The sequence below is a fragment of the Callionymus lyra genome, chromosome 13 (genome assembly GCF_982586985.1).
Source record: "Callionymus lyra chromosome 13, fCalLyr1.hap1.1, whole genome shotgun sequence".
Classification (NCBI taxonomy): domain Eukaryota; kingdom Metazoa; phylum Chordata; class Actinopteri; order Syngnathiformes; family Callionymidae; genus Callionymus; species Callionymus lyra.
Window position 1 is genome coordinate 8,400,194 of NC_141830.1, and position 20,094 is coordinate 8,420,287.

Here is a 20,094-nt window from a genome sequence, read left to right on the forward strand (position 1 = left end):
GGAGCAGCACATGACTCGAGCGAAAGTGTGCGAAAGGTGTCGATCACTGTACGTTGTTTTTTTTTACCGATGTCTCCGTGTCGTGGTCTGTGCTGTCCTCACTGGCCCCTTTCGCTGTCCTCTCTCGTGTGTGCGCTCCCCCCTCACCTCCCCTCACCTTGCAGGAGATTTGGACGGCCACTGGTGGGACCATGCGTCTTGGCATAGCAGCGAGGCCTCCCCAATGTCTTTGGTGAGACATGTGGAGCCCTGCCCACCCCCTCTCTCTCTCTCTCTCTCTCTCTCTCCCTCTCTCCCCCCCGACCCGACCCGTCCCCCTTTGTCTCCCATCCGTCTGTCCAGTCTCTCCTCTCTCAAAAAGAACATCCTTTTCTTTCTCGTCATCTTCCATGGTTTCCTTCCGCCCTTATTTACACCTTTGCATGTTGTTTTTCTGTTCTTTCTGTTTTTTATCCCACACCTTGTAGGGGACAGTCAAAAGAAGGGAAAAAGAAAAACTATTGAGCAGACATTTATGTCCGAGCCGACACACACCTTATCTGAGAGGCAAAAGAAAATGGTGCGCTTTGGGGGACACTCATTTGAAGAGGACTTGGCATGGTGCGAGCCGCAGGTTAAAGACTCGGGAGTTGATACGTGCAGTAGCACAACCCTAAACGAGGAGCATAGCCATAGTGAGAAGGTACTGAGACTTATCTGGCCTGTTTTTTCTTACGTCACCCATTTTTTTAATTTTTTTAATTTCTCTTTGCTCTTTGTAAACCAAGTGGCGGTGAAAATGTTTCTTTTTTTTGGACTTCTCTTGCGATTTTCCTAAGATGGTTACTTTTCGGGGGTCCACCTTAAGACAGTCTTGTGGGGGACGCCCCTCTCTGCTTGCTACTTGCTGTTTGCACCCTCACCCCCCTCCCTACACTCCCCCCTCACTACACTTCTCTACAGTACTTGTAAAGCGATGACACACTCTTGTTTTTGTCACAAGAATGTGGGTCTTTTTTTTCTCTCCCACCCCCTACAGTCTTGCATGCACGTTATGTTGTGGTCCTTGCTCTGCACCGGTTGAATCGTAGCAACACATTAGCTCAGGCCGTCCCTCTCACTCTGCTACCCCCCCCCTACACCCCACAAGACAGACACTTTTCATCCATCCTTTTTTGTTTTTCTTCCACAATATCTAAACGCACACTAGCAGGGACTTATTTTGCACCTAAACATTTCTTTTTCCCTTCCACTGTCGCCTTTACTTTCTTTCTTCTCGTCCTCTCCTGTCTCTCTCTCTGTCATATCAGGACCTCGTATGTTCTTCTTCCACTGCTCTCCTCCTCCACTCAATGGTGTTTTTTCTGTGTGGTCAAGCACTCCCGGCGTTTCAGTTTGAGCCGGAGCTGCTTGTTTTTTTTTTCCCCAAGTGCACGGAGCGCTGCATGACACCCACTCAACCCTTTCACCGGACGGTTCACACAAACTCACAACAATACATAAAAACATTCTTTAAAAATAAAAAAAAGCAGCTTTTTGCTACTTTCTCTTGAGTTTGTGTGAACTATTTCCCCCCCTTGAGTAAACCTCACTATGAATTGTTAAGTATGCCGCAGAGCTGCACAATTTGAGCACCAACGTCTTTATTTTATTCACATTAATTCCAATTTAAAGTGTTTTAAACGAGGCCTGGTATTGAGGGGTTAAATGTTGAGTTAATGAAAATTGTTTGTAAACACAGTTAAGAGTGAAATTAAAGCCAAACTAATTTAATTAATCACTGATTTACAGTTTGTTTCATTTTTTATTCAATTAAATTAAGGGACTTCAAGAAAGAAAGTGATGGAATACACATATTTTAATAATTGATTTGATTTTTAAATGTGATTTTATTTCGTTTTTTTAAAGGTAAAAACAAAAGTTGGAATTTATTAAGTGCTATTACATTTTGAATTATGTAAAATTAATTTGTAAGGCTATGCCAAGAGATATATTACTATATATATTAATATTATTATTGTTGTTATTGTTGCTATACTGATTAGGTTGAAGAAAAAAATAAGTAGAATAATTTATTTTTAAAGTTTAATTAATCTTAAAAAACATTTAGACCATTGTTGTATGTTTTATTTTATCTATATATTTGTGTTTTTTTAATGTTTTATCCATAAATCAAAGGCTTTAACTTAATATTTAGCATGTTTTAGCATGTAGCAAACTAAACAGAAACCCTTCAAAGGTCATAAAAAATATATAAATAATATTATTATATTTAAATATATAATCATTTAATCTAATTGAATATGTGTATTAGTAAAATAATCTGTTAATTTACATTATTACATATTTTATAGTTTAATTATGTGGAAGAATTTTTTTTTTTGAAAATATATATATATATATATTATAAGATATAATAGGAAATTTGGATGCATTCAAATATTAAAGATACATATATATTAGATGAAATATAAAGTGCTCACTGGTTCACATTTATACATTTTAACTTTTGCTTGTTGTATCATACAATGCTAATGTAGCATACAATGCTAAATACCGAAAGTCTTATTCATTGTCAGCTCAAATTGTGCAGCAACGCTCTCACAGTTTCATCCATATCTGATGCAAGTGCGTTGTTTGCTAAACACGCGTGTTGTTGTTGTTGACCCGTAGCATCCGGTTACGTGGCAGCCGTCCAAAGATGGAGATCGACTTATCGGGAGAATTCTGCTCAACAAGCGGATGAAAGATGGAAGTGTGCCTCGAGACTCAGGAGCTTTGCTTGGTCTAAAGGTGAGGAAGAAAAATAAACAACTTCATAATCATATTACGTGGAGGTTGATGTCATTGGTGTGAAGTATTTGCAAATAGTCTTGAATTTATTTATTTACTAATCTTTCGACTGTTATAGTGTTGTCTGTAATGTTTACAGTGAAAAACTTTTTATCAAACTTTAATCTTTTTTAGTTAATTTAACAAAAAAAACATATACAATGCTTTAATTAATGATAATTTTATAATGCCACAAGATTGCCATTATAAAAATATTAATACAAGAAAATGGACGACGTAACATCATACATTTGTTTGAGGAAGCTACTACATATTGCTGTTCAAAGTAGAAAAAAATCTGACTTCATAATACATCAGTATGTGTGAATGGCTGTCAAAGCGCTTTGTGACCCTGGTCTAGAAAGGCGCTATATAAATAGAGATTATTATTATTATTATTATTACATATTTTTTAAATACAATCAAAAGTATGATGCAATATTTAAAATGAGGTGGGTTGAGGACATATTGTTACATCGTTTATACATTTAATATAAGATTCTCAGTTTAAATCAACAACAGAATTTATAAGTAAGCAAAAAGCAACAAGCATAAAAATAATATTTAATAAGGACAGATGTCGTTACAGTATATGTACAATAATAGTGGAAAGATCAATATATTTAATTGTTTCACAAACGCAAAAAAGTTATTTTATCCAGACACTTTTTGATATATAAAGAACCCTGCAGTGAAAATTCTGACCTGCTCTAGTAAAAGAACTTACATTTATGTGATACTTAAATCTTTTCACTGGCTGCCAGTTTCTTTCAGGATCATTTAAAAAATTCTGGTTCTTACTTTCAGATCTATTCATGGTCAGACTCCTCCTTACACCAGTGATCTGATCCAGACTTACACCCCAGCTCACTCTTTGAAAGGCGGTTCTTAATTCACTTTTCCAACAGTATAGCATTTTTTCAAAGTGGCTATTTGCGTGATGGTTGATATATAACATTTGAGCCTGGGATATCATTTAGCTCAAGATGCTTCAGCAGTTCTCCTACACTTGAACACATATTGAATTGTCCAATACTTTCAGTGACTTCTATCTGGGATATACAATGTGTTCATAAAGTGTACCGTACCTTCCCTCACTGTTAAAAGACACTGCTGAGTCCAGAGGAGCGTCGGGATCCATGAGGAGGAAAGATGGGAAAATCATTACTGATTGAATGAACCTCCTGAAATGGCATGTTTGTGTCGGCTCAGTGTATCTGTGCGATTCTGTCATCTCAGCAACCGAAGACCAACTCTGCAATCTGACGTCCATCGACCCCCCCCCACACACACCCTCCCTTCACCCGCTCTCCTGCTCTGTCCACTTACATAAAAGCCATTTCATTTAGCAGACTTCCCCCTAAGGTTCTTTTGTATGTTGGCGCCATTAAGAAGTATTTTTATTTATGTGAAGCCTTTAAAGGCTGAATGTTGACCTGCGGGGCCTCCATGGTGCAGCAGAGTGTGTCCTCAGGACAACTCATCTTTCTGGCTAGAGTACTATCTCAAAGGTCACCACAACAACAACATGGGCGATTGTCCGTCGGCTACGTAGGAATTTAAAGCCCGTGTTGACGATCCCTTCTTTCTCAGGTGGTGGGAGGCAAGATGACAGAGTCTGGTAGACTTTGCGCTTTCATCACCAAAGTGAGGAAAGGAAGTCTGGCGGACACTGTCGGACACCTCAGGCCAGGTAACTCTCTGTGGATGGATACTGTAGATACTGTAGATAGAAAGATACTGTAGATACTTTAGATGGATAGATACTGTAGATATTGTAGATACTGTAGATAGATAGATACTGTAGATATTGTAGATACTGTAGATAGATAGATACTGTAGATACTGTAGATAGATAGATACTTTAGATAGATAGATACTGTAGATATTGTAGATACTGTAGATATATAGATACTGTAGATACTTTAGATAGATAGATACTGTAGATACTGTAGATAGATAGATACTGTAGATATTGTAGATACTGTCTATAGATAGATACTGTAGGTGCTGTAGATACTGTAGATACTCTAGATACTGTAGATGGGTAAATACTGTAGATACTGTAGATAGATAAATACTGTAGATACTGTAGATAGATAAATACTTTAGTTACTGTAGATATAGATAGATAGAAAGATAGATAATGTAGATACTGTAGATAGATAGATAGATAGATAGATAGATAGATAGATAGGTATTATAGATACTGTAGATACTGTATATAGATAGATAGGTGTTATAGATACTGTAGATAGATAGATAGATAGATAGATAGATAGATAGATAGATAGATAGATAGATAGATAGATAGATAGATAGATAGATAGATAGATAGATAGATAGATAGATAGATAGATAGATAGATAGATAGATAGATAGATAGATAGATAGATAGATAGATAGATACTGTAGATAGATACTGTAGATAGATAGATAGAAACTGTAGATAGATACTGTAGATAGATAGATAGATAGATAGATAGATAGATAGATAGATAGATAGATAGATAGATAGATAGATAGATAGATAGATAGATAGATAGATAGATAGATAGATAGATAGATAGATAGATAGATAGATAGATAGATAGATAGATAGATAGATAGATAGATAGATAGATAGATAGATAGATAGATAGATAGATAGATAGATAGATAGATAGATAGATAGATAGATAGATAGATAGATAGATAGATAGATAGATAGATAGATAGATAGATAGATAGATAGATAGATAGATAGATAGATAGATAGATAGATAGATAGATAGATAGATAGATAGATAGATAGATAGATAGATAGATAGATAGATAGATAGATAGATAGATAGATAGATAGATAGATAGATAGATAGATAGATAGATAGATAGATAGATAGATACATAGATAGATACTGTAGATAGATACTGTAGATGGTTAAATAGATATTGCAGATACTGTAGATAGATAAATAGAGAGATAGAGAGATGGCATGGGATGGGATGTCTGTAGTTTATTAATAATATATATTTTTTAAGGTGACCAGGTGCTGGAGTGGAATGGGAAGCTTTTACAAGGAGCCACGTTTAAAGAAGTTTACAATATCATATTAGATTCTAAACCTGAGCCACAAGTGGAACTCGTGGTCTCTAGGCCTATAGGGTGAGTCCAAACACACACACTCAAGTTAAACCTGCCTTTAATCTTCAGGGTCAAGATGACCCAAAGGGGCCTGAAAACAACTTGACCCAGAGATAACACAATGGTTAACATCAAAGTCTGAACTTATTTTGAACTTTGTATTCCTGAGTTTTTAAAGTTTTTTTCCAGTCATTGAGTGTCTTCATCAATCGTTTTTAATTAAAAGCGCTTTTACAGACTCTTAAGAGTTAAGCAATAAAATTGCATACAATACATTAAAATAACATGTTACAGCAAAAATAAAAAAGTACAATTCCCATTTGTTCTAGTACAGATTGGAATTCCAATATTGAGATCCCAGTACAGTAGTAGGATTCCAATCTCTACTAGTACGGATTGTAATTCCAATCTGTACTAGTAGGATTCCAGATCTTACTGGATTCTATATATATTCTATATATATTCTATATGTATATATATATATATATATATATTATTTTTTTTATCCCACTATACATTAAAATCAATTGTTAAAATAAAACAACATAACACAATTGTATTGTTTTCTTATTTTCCAGAGATATTCCAAGGATACCAGACAGCACACATGCACAACTGGAATCAAGTCAGTGAAGAGAGACGAGGCCAAGATGTCACTTGAGTTCCCGTCTTAACTCCTCTCCTCCTCTTCTCCTGTCCACGTCAGGTTCAAGTTCTTTTGAGTCGCAGAAGATGGATCGTCCATCCATATCCGTCACGTCCCCCATGAGTCCCAGTATGCTGAGGGACGCCCCCCAGTACTTGTCAGGACAGCTCTCAGTAAGTTCACACCTCGGTGGAAACACCTGTAACGATGTCACGGCGGTTCAGAGACGTGTGACGGTGAAACTCTTATGTCTTTTATTGGATCAAATTTTACACACAATGGGATTCATCTGTTTAAAGAAAGTTTATTGATCTCTATGATCATTCCTTTGCAGCTTTTTAACATTTAACCGTTAACTAAATACCCTATTAATTACAGGTTTCTGACTTTGTTACCTGCTACTAGCAAATTTTAAGTCAATAAATTAAACGTCAAAAATTTAAAATTTGCCCTTACAGTTGTAGATCTGAATACAAAAAGAATATTCAATAGTTCTACACAAAAACTTAAGTTGAAATGGACTTACATCTGCGTCTTTATGGCCTTTTGTTTGAAAAAATGTGGGCAGTAATTCCTAAAATCCTCCTTAAATCTGAGTGAAGGCAACAAAACCCTCACTGTCTCGATCAATTCAGCTGGCACGCGTCCAACCCCGGCACACTGGGCCGGGCGATTGTGTTTCCGTGTGTTTGTACAAAATCCAATCCTGATAAATGGGGTAAAGGACTTGGTTTTTTAACACGGAGATACAACTTCCGGATGTAAGGGCCCACGAGGGATCGGTAGAGTATTCTCGTGATTCGTGGAGAATCCTGAAGTTTTCCAACTCTGTTAATGGACATGTTTAGCATTTAGCATGTTGGATTCATGAAGCTCTGTGGTGTCGTATGTTAACTGACCTGATGTTGGATTGAAAGTCAAGAAGCTGAGATGAAGTCAGCCACAAAACTCAGTTTTGTTTTTTAAATAGAACCGTTTTAATTTTATACTTTTGCATATCAACCAATTTGATCCATCCGTGGTTTAGTCCAAAGCCTTGCTTATTGGCAGTAACTGTAAAAGTACTTGGAGCATAAAACAGTACAGGATGGAAGGTAACAACTAATTTATGTGTCTAGACTAGGGGCGTAATAAAATAATTGAGAAACTTAAACATAGAAATATGTCAAGTAAAGGTTATTTGTAAATCTCCTTTCTAGACCAGGGTCACAAAGTACTTTAACAAACAAAAACAATACACAGTTAAAATATATACTTTAAAAGATCAAGACACATAAGACAAAGACAGGAGTCGCAGGAAATCTGTATCTATATTTATAAGAGCAATGTATAGATTTTTGTTTTCATTTTTTGCCTTTAAAATCAGATTAATTTTTCCATTCTAGTCATTTGATTGTTTAAATTTAAATGATAAAATAATAATAATAACAATCATGCAAATAATCAGTCCGTTGCAATACACCTTCATTTCCGGTATCTGAAAATCTTTGAGATCTAGTTGATGACTGAGGACAAGAGGATACAATCGACTCCAGCAGCTTTTAAAGCTGATGTTTGGGAATATTTTGGTTTAAAAACAAATAAAAGCAGTTACGACTTCAGCGAGAGTTATGTGGTCTGTAAATTCTGCAACACCAAAATCAAGTACTCTGACAATAGTACAAATATATCCTTGTTCCTACAGTATCACTATTTATCATAATATATCTTATTGATTCCCCTGTATCATGAAACGTATCAGATTCTTGCCAATACACACCCCTAGTCTTGACTATAGGTATGGATCCAACTTAACCCTTGTGAGGCCCAAAAAATAAAGGTCAACGACCTCCACCACTGTATATGTATTTCTGGAAGCCATAGATGTCGTTCACCTTGACCCAGAGACAACACAAGGGGAATTAAATTTTCTGTTTTTAGCTAGCCTGAGCTAATATAAGCTAATGTAAGGATGCAACTGAACAGATATTTGGTGGGTTATCAGTCCTTTAAAGGTAGGAGAACAATCATGTTTGATAAGAATAACATTACTAGTGGTTCAGACAGAGCTGGATGAAGTGGCCGGTTTAACGAAGAGTGTTCAAACGATGTGTGTTGTCTAAGAACTGAATCGTGTTAAAGAATACATTATACAATGAAGTTTGAAATTGTAAAAAAAAAGTATGTTGTGGCTTCCCTGCAACAAAACGTTGATGTTGTTGTAGTAAAACTGTATTGTGAGTCCCTTGTTGTTTTGTGGGTTTTTGGTTTTATTGCATTATTTTTTTTCCTTCCTTTTTTGCAATTTAATTTTGCTTACCCAGAGCCAAAGCCTTAGTAGAAGAACAACGCCTTTTGCCCCTAGGGTCCAGGTAATGGGCCCTTTCTGCAGGGCACAATCTCTATTTGGTCTTTGCTCATTGACTGTTGACTGGCCTTTTTACTTTTCATTTCCATACGTTGGGAAATGCATTTTCCAGGGAAACTCCTGCCTCAAGTTTTCCTCTCAGTGCTGTGCATTTTGTCATTTTTCTTCTCTTTGATTTCCCGATTCTACGATGAGTTCTTTAATCGCTTGTTTTAACCCATTCTCGTCATTCTGCCGAGCATGCCCAACTAATACGACACACACTTGTCAACGACACTCTTGACACTTATTCTGGGTCAGCAGGACACGAGTGTGTATTTCTTAGTGTTTTAGTAACAGGTCCCTGAGCTTTTAACACTCAAAAACTCTACTTGTTTTGATGCTTCAATTTGAAACGATAATACTTGTTTTCCATGTCCAAAACTAGTTTTATTTCAGTTATTTGCAAGTCAAAGTGAAGGATGCTATATGTTTTTATTTCTCCATATATGTTTATTGATAATATATACACGTATATGTCACAGTACAGATTGGAATCCTACTAGTCATCCAATCTGTACTTTGAAATATACATTTGCATTACAGTGATTTTAGTCTTTTAAACAAACAAACTACGAAAATGTTAGGTAAAGGCTTTTGATAAAACAGCGGTGATAGAAAGAATAACTATGTGGGATAAATTATAAAAATATAACAACAAAAAAGGACAACATAAAACCTAAACAACAATCAAATTTAAGTAAAACCTTGTCTATTAAACTGAAAAAAATGGCAGTCAAGAATGAATCAATTCTATACCAATTTATTCCAGATTCATGCTAATGTATTATTGAAGCAGAAGAAAGTCTAATAATTAAAAATACACAATCATTGTCATCATCTCAGAGTATCTAATTCATTTGTATCCTTTAGAAAATTAACTGTAATGCAACATTTAAATCTCTTACCTTTACAAGTAGTATTTATTTTAAATAATACATTTTCAAATATTGTGAAGCGTAATCTACTTGAATCAGTTTGAGCCTAAAACGAATGAATGTTAGTCAAATATTTGCTTGATATGGACCAACATACACCGTATGAACTTAATGTTAATGTAATATTTCTTAATATCATAACCTGAACTCTGTATTTTGTTCTCTTTGGTGGACGACAGGATTAGACGCCGTAGACCTGCCTTGAATGCTCTTGCATGATTAGCAGCTACTTCTAACAGCGCTGAACCCTTTCATGATCACATTTCAAGTATGGACAAAAAACTTAGAAGACTTTTCATTTACCTACCTGGAGAAACCTGTCTCTGCTCTTCTAAGTATTTTCTTTTCTTTCGTCCATACTTCCCTTCGAACTGATCTCGCTCAGCATGTCCGATGATATTTCAGCCTAAAGATATCTTTGACAGCATTATCACTGGTACCTGCTACGATTCAAACCAAAACTATATACATTTTAATGATTGGCCTTTTGGGATTGTTGTACAGGGAAAGTGATCATGAAAACAAAGATGTGTGAAGTTGCACAAAAACTATTGTAACTGTGCAAAGGTTTTTTTTAGTACTTGTTTTGTCCATTTGAACGAAGAAAAACGACACTTCAATCAAACCCCATTGACATTGAGCTTGTAAAATAGTTCAAAGATGTTAGTGCACCCCCTCTGGTCAGGAATGGTATTGAGGATAAGTGCATCCACATGAGGTCTCTAAAGATCGTGGCCCAAAATGTTTAGCTTTAAGTGCTAGATTGACCTTCCGTACCAGTTCAGGGGTCGGAGATTTGTTCAAAGAAATTTCCCTGATTGTACTTTAAAGAGTATTTACATCCCTGTTAAAACCTTTGCACAGCTATGTTCATACAACACAGTGTAAAGTTCTGTATTAACACAAATACAATCAGGTCTTACCTCAGACTATGGAATACAGACGAGTCAAGTTTCCACGAAGCATGAGACAAAACCATCGGTAGTTCTTCGAGGGGTGAATGCAGGAGAAAACGCTGCCTTGTTGTGAAGTCGACCAATCCGACTTCAGAGTGTATAGTTTTCTCCTCCATTTTCTCTCTCGCTGCCTTTTTTTTTGTTTAATGCTCGTCATTCAGGATGCCTTTGCCTCTCCTCTGCTCCGACAGGTCAAACTATGGTACGATAAAGTGGGTCACCAGCTAATCGTAACCATCCTGGGCGCCAAGGACCTGCCACCCAGGGAAGACAGTCGACCCAGGAATCCTTATGTCAAAATCTACTTCCTTCCTGATAGAAGGTAAGAGGAGGAGAAGATAGCAACTATCAAGGTTTTGTCATTGTTGTTTGGAATGTCACCTGATACATACTTTGATGAGTTGAATAGCTGTTGTATATATTATATAGGCCAGTATACAACTACAGTGCCTGCTAGGTGCGACAGGAGACTTCGATCAACCTTATCTATAGGCCTCTATCTCTACCTTTTATTTTACGTCAGTACACATGAGATAATTGACAATTAAATATATTTACAGATAAATGTAGTGGCTTCTTTTTAGTTAAAAAAAAAGAAAGAAGATGTATAGTACGGATTGTTATGTCATCCATTTTCTTGACGATTTAACAATAAAAAATAAAAAATATATGTCTTCAGAAAATTGTTTAGGGTTGTATGGAATTACCAGAAGTATCCAAATATGTAATGGTTGAATTGAACCTTTAAAATATTGAAACTGTTTCGATTGAAATGAAAATAAATAAATACATTTAGGAAAATAATATTATATCAAAATCTGTATAATAGTTTCCGCATGATCGGCTGTAAGTTGGATCAAGTAGCTCGGTACTCTTTTGGAATTTTCTGGTATTATTATACCAGTAATTATTTTCATTGAATTTAAAGAATTTGATTTAAAAATATTTAAATTGGAAAAAGTGTGTTTTAACTACTCGGACTACAATTGAAAAAAAAACCCTCCATTAATTCAATATTTTTTCAATTTATTTAATTAAATACCCCCAGCACACACCAAAACATATATATAAGAATTATCTAAATAAATGATTAAATATGATTAAATAAAAACATATTCAGTTTTCCAATAAGGAATTTAAAATATTTAAAAGAACAATATTTTAATGAGAAAAATTTAAGTTTCAACATTGAGTTGTTTGATTACTGACAGTTGTGTACCATATTAACAAAATAATAAAATAATCACAGCCTTCTGTACTAAGTAGGGAGCACGTTATACACGTTTATGAAGCGGTGATATGTAGCATTGAAACTTGACGATGATCGAAAAAATGCATCATGGGATTTTTTGGAAGCTACAGCGATAGAAAAAAGGACATTTTAAACCCAGAAATAGTTAATTTACTGCACCTTTAACTACTAGTTGCTCCTAGCTTCAGTATATTTCAGAATATTGTATCACTTTCCTTCCCAGCATGCACCTGTGATCGTGCCTGTGACGTTTATTTGTTGTGTTCGTGGCTCTTCCCTGTCGTGATAGTAAATAAAAACAGTTTGAATTATTGTTCCACCAGCGACAAAAGCAAGAGGAGAACAAAAACGGTAAAGAAATCCTTAGAGCCCAAATGGAACCAGACCTTTATGTATTCCCCGGTGCACCGGCGGGAGTTCCGGGAGCGCATGCTGGAAATCACGTTGTGGGACCAAGCCAGGGTGAGGGAAGAAGAGAGCGAGTTCCTGGGGGAGGTAAGAGAGACGCGACACTTTTCCCGGATCCTAGAGAAACTCCCGCTCTGGTTTCAAAAGATGCTTTGAATGACCAGCGTCTTCTTAGCTCAGCGGCAGCCGGACTTCAACCTTTTAACCCTTTGACGGCAGATCCTGATCGAGCTGGAGACGGCCCTCCTGGACGACGAGCCTCACTGGTACAAGCTGCAGACCCACGACGTGTCGTCCATCCCACTTCCACGAGCGTCGCCCAACACTCAGCGCAGGCAGCTACACGGGGAGAGTCCCACGCGGCGGTTACAGAGTAAGTTGCATATATTATTGCTTTAAACCTAAAGTACATTATCTTTAACTGGGAACAAAATATTTTCTGAAAATATTTGTAAATATTCCGAACCACTTCCTATTGTTTTCCCAAAGATAAATAAATGCTATAATGCAATTTGGACTTAGATTTTATTTATATAATCCATTTCATACAGTTATTACATAAAAGCCATCGAAGACAAAACAAGGCTAAAACTAAAAGAAAATAGATTTAACTGCATATTCTCATGTTCATGTGCTTTTTTTGTTTTTGTTACTTTTTGAAACAAACGTTACTGCCTTTTGTCTGTGATTCACTCGTTGTTGAGTTTTTTTTCTTTTCTCCAATATATTCTCACTTAAACTGTGTCTTGAGATAACTTTGTTGATGATATGATACTTTAAATAAAATAAAGTTGATTGAAAAAAACAACCAATAAAAACATTTCTTATATAAACATAAACTATAACTAAAGACTATAAAAGTTATTTAACCTACACTAATAACAATTAATTTGAAATTTCGAAAAGAATAAATATAATACCATAATAACGATATATGTTTTTTCTTATTTTTACCATTTATTCATTTTTATAAATAAACTTAAATACATGATGGCTTGATTTGAAACTCACTGATCATCTTAACCATGATGGCTGCTTTATTTGTATTGTTTTAATCAGGAAACTTATTCTAGAAACGTTTTTTAAAATCTAAGTTGCATCAACCATGTTACTTTTGCTTTTGCAGACAAAGGTCCATATTCACAAAACTCAGGTAAAAACTGGACAGACTTTGACAAACCCAGAGTGTGTGCATCTCCTCTCACCCTCTGACCTCAGGTTCTTTCTCCCTCTGCGTGATGAAGCTGGATTGAAACTACAAAAGCACATTAGAGATTTGATTTTCCTCCCGTTTTCTCCCCTTCTCCCCTCATGTTTAACAACCACAGTCTTGCAGCTCTCCTTTTCAACTTCTCCCATGTGTTGTTTTCGTGTCCGTGCTTTTGTTAAGATTGTCCTAAGACATCTTTTCTGTGTGTTAAACTAAAGAGTAGGAGGTATAAAGGTGAAGAAATTATGTATTTTGTGTCGATGTACACTTTAGCATTATTAAACCAAAACAAGCGCATTTTTCTTCTTCTCAGTTTCTTTTTCTGTGTCTCTTTCCTTGAAGGATCCCAGCGGATTAGTGACAGCGAAATCTCAGACTATGATTGTGAAGATGGTGTCGGAGTAATAACAGGTAATGGACTTGTTTTGAGTTTGTTTTCTGTGATTTAAAGGCCATTCCCAAAGAATCCTTGTAATGTTCACTAAAAATAGGAAGGGAACTTTAAGAAGAAGTTTGTCTCTTTGAAAATCAGAATAACATGGATGACTCTACAAACGTTTGTAGACATTTGTGCATCTTTTAGCTATCTTAGGAAGAATCAATAATATATCATGTGGCCTCTTTGTAAATATTGGGCTCTTATGAGAAGCCAACTAGTTTTTCTTATTGTCATTAAGTGTCATTTAGACCCAAAAGAAAGAGAAAGAGAACAAATATTGTGGGCCTATTAAGGCCTGCAAAGTAAATGTATATGGCCCACTGGATAGTTTGCTTACGGTGACCTAAAGAGGGGCCGGAGATCATTAAAGTCAACAAGTACATAGAGACTTCCAGTCAGAGTGATACAAATGTAAACAGTTTGGTAATTACACATTGTATTTGTTGTAGTTTGCCATCCCTGTTATAGAAGATTTAAGTTTCATCCTCTTTTACTCCATGTAATTCAAATATTGATTACCACCTAAAGAACGGACTTAAACAAGAGTCACTTTTACAAAATGCACTTACAGATGAGATGAAATCTGGTTGGTGTGAATCTAAATGTCAATGCTCTGAGGTGCCATATTAGCAGCGAGAGAACTGCTGCCCGTGCTTTCGTCTGCCTCTGCAAAGAAACTTGCTGTAGTGCTGCGCTCGCTGAGACGCTGTCAGCACGCCTACGCTGCACATCAGAGGCCGAGCTGTTACCAGCCGGAGAAGGAAAAAAAAAAAGTGAAAAGCGCTTGGAAGCGAAAAATATTAACCTCCAGAGATGCTGGAATACTGCGAGGTTTTTTAAAAGCAAGGACGCGTCCACATTGTATCCTCACAAGCAAGATGCTCAATTATGACTTTATTTTCATTTAGATGATAACTTTTATTAAGTATTGTTCACTTGTTTTTAATTAATAATCATTTATGTTCTTAAGTGCAAGAAGTGAACTGATTAATTAACCTAAAATTAACATTTTGTGACGATAATATTGGACTTTAAGTAGTAGACCAGGGTCACAAAGCACTTAAACAATACAGTTAAAATATATACTCTTAAAGGTCAAGAGACATAAGACAAACACAGGAGTCCCAGAAAATCAGGGAAAGGCACAAATAAAAATGTCTTAAGATGTTTCTTGAAGGAGTCAGTAGATCATCAAACACAGAGAGAGAGGAAGATCGTTCCAAAGCTTAGGAGCAACAGTCTGGAAGGATTTCTCTCCTCTGGTCCAGAAGTGTGTTCAGGAACCATCAGTAGATTCTGATCCACAGACCTCAGAGCCCGAGCTGGGGTGTAAGTCTGGATCATATCACTGATGTAAGGTCTGACCATGAATAGATCTGAAAGTAAGAATTTTAAAATTGATCCTTAAAGAAACTGGCAGCCAGTGAAGAGATTTAAGGATCGGAGAAATGTGAGTTCTTCTATAGAGCGGGTTAGAATTCTTGCTGCAGAGTTTTGTATTAACTGCAGGTGAGACAGATCCTTCTTGTTTAGACACAAAAAATGTAAAATATATATTATTTATAGATATGTAAAAAATAAAGCAGATCGATGGTCTTTGGCACATAATACTCAAAGCACGGGGGCCAAATCTGGTCCGCCAACTCTTTTTTATGTGGCCTGCAAGAGCTCTAAAATAAAAAGTAAGCTAAACAAAAAAAAAGTCAATACTGAGTCAGTTTGCCAGCATCGTCATCCTGTTTAACAGATATGAGAGATGAAAAAAAACTGACCATAAATAATCTCAAGTAAACCACATAGAGGCTGAAACTATGATGTTTGAAGGAAAAAAAATATTCAGCGATTATGTAATTTGAGATTATCTCCCCTAGTTTATGGTCTTGTCTCGGTCTCACCTTTCAGTTCCTACTGTCTCTTGTTGTATTAGAGACAATAAAAAAAATAAACATGACATTCTCTTGGAAGAAGAAGAAATAGAAATTTGAAAAATTGTTTTAAATGTTTATATCGATGGATCCTATTTTTCTGCCAACAAGCCATTATTGTATGTTACAAATATGAGACAAGAAGCAGAGTAACTATTGACTATTAGTGCAAAGATGGCCGACTCCTACACCAAATATGAGAAAATATATATATTTTTTAATTGATTTTAAAACAAGCATTGAATCAACACAGGTAAGTGTAAGGACGGCTAAGGACTAATACAATTATCAGCAAAACAAACTTTTATTAATTTAACTTAACTGAATTTAACTGAATAAACTGATTTCTTTGAATCATCTTGTACAGATATTTTATTTTTTCCTCGTTTCATTTTGTTTTTACCGAATCTAAAAGCACAAATTCACGACTCGGGCTCATAATCAAGATCGATTCTCAACATGTAATAGATTTATTACAGCAATCTTACCCCTTTAGAAAATGGCTCTTCATAATATGAATTTGTCACATTTCCCTGTCATTAGTTTTAATTAGTCGCACCTTACTTTCCATTCCAACTTTCTGACTCGTTTCAAAATCCTATCCACTCTATTGAATACCAATCAAGGCTAATAGAGCCGAGCATCGACGCGCTGACCGTGTCCGATTAATCGTTAATGAACTCCTTCACGTTCAGCCGACTTGGCTTTTGAGGGGTTGGGGGTACATTTATGTTTTTAGACCATTTTCAAGTCGAGCGAGTCGCACCTGTAAGTGCGGACGTCATGTGCAGAAATCGACGACTCAGCCCGTGACATTTAGATATTAGGGGTAAAAAAACATCAGCCGGATCAGCATCTTTTGGTTCGAAGTAACACTTTATGAAGAGACTATGGGGGTCTTTATTAAAGGATCATCAGGATTTTAACGTCTGCTACAACCAAAGGTACATATGTTTGAACAGATGTAACAATTTGTGACCCTGGTCTGGAAAAGCGCTATATAAATAAATATTACTTACTTACTTACTTACAATGAGAAACAACTTGAATTAAAAAGCTGATGCCTAGACTTGGTTTTGATGATATCGACATAAGTTTCCTGACAAGTGCATTTAGGTATTCCATGTTTTCACAGTACTCTTTTGTCCAACTGCTTTATAAAGATTTTTCTGGGGTAGCAGCAAAGTTTACTAGATGACTAATGCAATGAAAAATTAGGTTTTATTATTATTTTAATTGTAGTTGGAGAGAGAACCGTCTTTTCTCAGCTCTCAGACTCTCAGGGTGTCGGATTTACCTGCAGGTGGGAAACGTTTCAGGCAGATTTATAGTATTCACGCTCCAGTAGCGAAGAATCGCTCGAGGAAATTGTATGGATGACCTTTTTTCTTAAAGGTCTTGATCCTAATTTTGGCTTTTTCTTCCTCGAAAACTCTCTTAATGGTATCAATACGGATCCGAACAACCTTGCAGGAGCTGCTGTGTTAGTGGCAAACGATCAGTGAATAATTTCTTTTTACATATACAAAAAAGGACAACATATTCTTTTGTTTTTTTTAAACAAGAGAAAAAAAGGATCCAGTTGTTTTATTGTTTATTTATCTAAATTGTTTTAAAAACAACATTTTATTGTGTGTTTATTGAATATTATGTGAAGTTTGTATGTAATGAAGCTCTCTAAATTGTCAGTAGTTTTTGAGTGGGTCCTGTTGCCCCACGCCTCTCGCCCTGAGCAGCTGGGACTTGCCTCCAGCCTCCATCGAAAATGCATCTTTTGACTTGTGTGTTTTTTGTTCCTCACAGACTACCGGTCGAACGGCAGAGACTTCCAGAGCTCGACGTTGTCGGTCCCGGAGCAGGTGATGTCTTCGAACCACTGCTCCCGGTCGGCGGACATCAACAGAGCCCGGTCGCGCTCCCCCAGCGTCCCGCCTCCCTCCAGGTAACTACACATCAGGACGACGGATCAATACCTGGAGTCTCTTATGAACATATTAGGGGTGTTAACAGTCTTTCGTTTCAAATCTGCTACGATTACATCAGGGAGTAACTAGGATAAAAGTATGCTTGAACTGATGCAGCGTGAAATCAAAATAGATAAATGTTCATGTTGATATCGTGACTTGTAAAGACGCCGGCGTTTAAGATAAGATAAGAAACATCTGGACTTCCAGTAAGATCAAAACTCAAAGGCTGGGAATTCAATGATGGTGATTAACAAAGATAAGAGATTATTAATAATAATACATCATGGTTTTCAGATACTTTTTGGAAACACAAAGATGCTTTACAATAAAAAAAAGGACAAGACAAAAGGCTGTTGAAATTAAATTATTTTAAGATTTTGGCTCCTTATATAAGATATGTAGATAAATGGGTAGACTTTTAAGATAAGAGCCAAATATTTGTTTACTGGGAAATATTTTGAAATAAAATGTTTATATTATGTTATATAATAATGGGTTTTTTTTTAGGTCACACATATTTTATTTTATTTTCATATTTATTTGATAACATTTTTTAAAAAAGTCAGTTTTTCTATCTAGGACATGAATTATTTACCCCCCAAAAAGTATCTAAGTATCTCAAGCAACTAAAAGTCCAACATGAGCAAATATTAATAAATGATAAAATCCAAAAAATAATAATTTTAAATGATAGAAAAAGAAGATTTTTAGATTCAAGATTCAAAGCGTTTATTGTCATAGGTACTACGTACCATGAAATTCTTACTTTGTACCCCCAACAAAAGTGCACAGTAAAAATAAACATATATATATATATCTATATGTATACATACACATATAAATAACTATATATACATTTGAAAGAATAAAAATCTAAAAAAAAACAGAGCAACAAAAGTACAAGTAGTGCAAATTTAGGATTCATTTAATCTTGAAAATGTTCTCCATAGTAATTGTACTATATTGTTTCACCCCTAATATGTCAAGTGTTCCACATGATTCAATACACAGTCAATCATTTTTCAACAGAGGAAAGTTTATATTTTTACTGTAAATAAAGTGAGGGGGGTGACCAAAGTCCACTTCTGTCACGCAGCAGAAGTCTGGACCCAACCTTTGAGCTTAGGCCTTCTCTGTACAGCTCCTTCACTAAAGTGCAGCGCCACAGCGTGTCCGAAGACTGGCACGAGAGGTACACGCCGGCTTGTGTCGGGGGGTTCGCTGCATGCACGAAACGTGGCCAATGCCGGCGCCGGAGCTGATGTTGTTTCGACGTGCGCAGGAGCTGATGCACGCTTCGACTTGTCGTGTGAATGCTTCCATCGTCTGTCCGGCTTTTTTTTGTGAGCGGCTTCATCGCGGGGCCCCCGATATATATATATATATAAAAAGTGACCCCCACCACCCTCGATTCCATCACGTTAAACCGCGGATCTACAGAGAATACAAAAAAAAAACAACAACACCGTTTTGGTTTTTCAGCCCCTTTTTCCAGGAAGTCCCTGGAGGAGGAAGTGGTCAGTTTCCTTCATCAGCAGTTATTTCCAGAGAATGTTGTGCCTTGGCACTGACGCCGGCTTCCAATTAACTTTATTTGATATTTCTCCAGCTAAATCAGTGTCAGATGCGGAGCTGCACTTATCTAAATTGTGGAGGACAGTGCTGCGACTGCAGCTGCCATAATTAACAACAGGCCAAGTTATCGAAATGTTTTTTTACGATTTGGGAAACTGTTGAAAATGACACAGGAAATGAGTCGACTGAAGACCTTTTTTTTTTTCTGAGGACGATGAATGCTCTGAAGTAGTCAATTACCATTAATACTTCTTTAATATCGGCATTAGTCCGCCGTCGCCGCGGTAGCTTCAGCGTCGATCTGAGTCATTAGGCGGTGACGTCGTTCACACGATCGACACTGATCGTCTTGTCTTCCTGCCGGTTCCGTCCGACCCGAACAGATGGTTCATCACTCGCTCGTCTCATGACTCTCTAGGACTTCCCAGCAGGCTCTCTTGTGGACACCGGCCGTTCT

The 20,094-nt window shown here is 36.4% G+C and overlaps 1 protein-coding gene across 1 annotated transcript in view; it reads left to right on the plus strand.

Moving 5' to 3' along the window:
- rims2a (regulating synaptic membrane exocytosis 2a) overlaps nt 1–20,094 on the plus strand; it is a 156,327-nt gene that overhangs the window by 80,471 nt on the left and 55,762 nt on the right. The window contains exons 9-21 of the mRNA XM_087805331.1: nt 468–682; nt 2,653–2,772; nt 4,405–4,504; nt 5,833–5,956; nt 6,514–6,560; nt 6,642–6,754; nt 11,053–11,183; nt 12,437–12,608; nt 12,741–12,894; nt 13,648–13,674; nt 14,074–14,142; nt 17,899–18,037; nt 19,159–19,254. Coding sequence (XP_087661457.1) covers nt 468–682; nt 2,653–2,772; nt 4,405–4,504; nt 5,833–5,956; nt 6,514–6,560; nt 6,642–6,754; nt 11,053–11,183; nt 12,437–12,608; nt 12,741–12,894; nt 13,648–13,674; nt 14,074–14,142; nt 17,899–18,037; nt 19,159–19,254 — 1,507 coding nt within the window. The remainder of the gene's footprint in view (nt 1–467; nt 683–2,652; nt 2,773–4,404; nt 4,505–5,832; nt 5,957–6,513; nt 6,561–6,641; nt 6,755–11,052; nt 11,184–12,436; nt 12,609–12,740; nt 12,895–13,647; nt 13,675–14,073; nt 14,143–17,898; nt 18,038–19,158; nt 19,255–20,094) is intronic.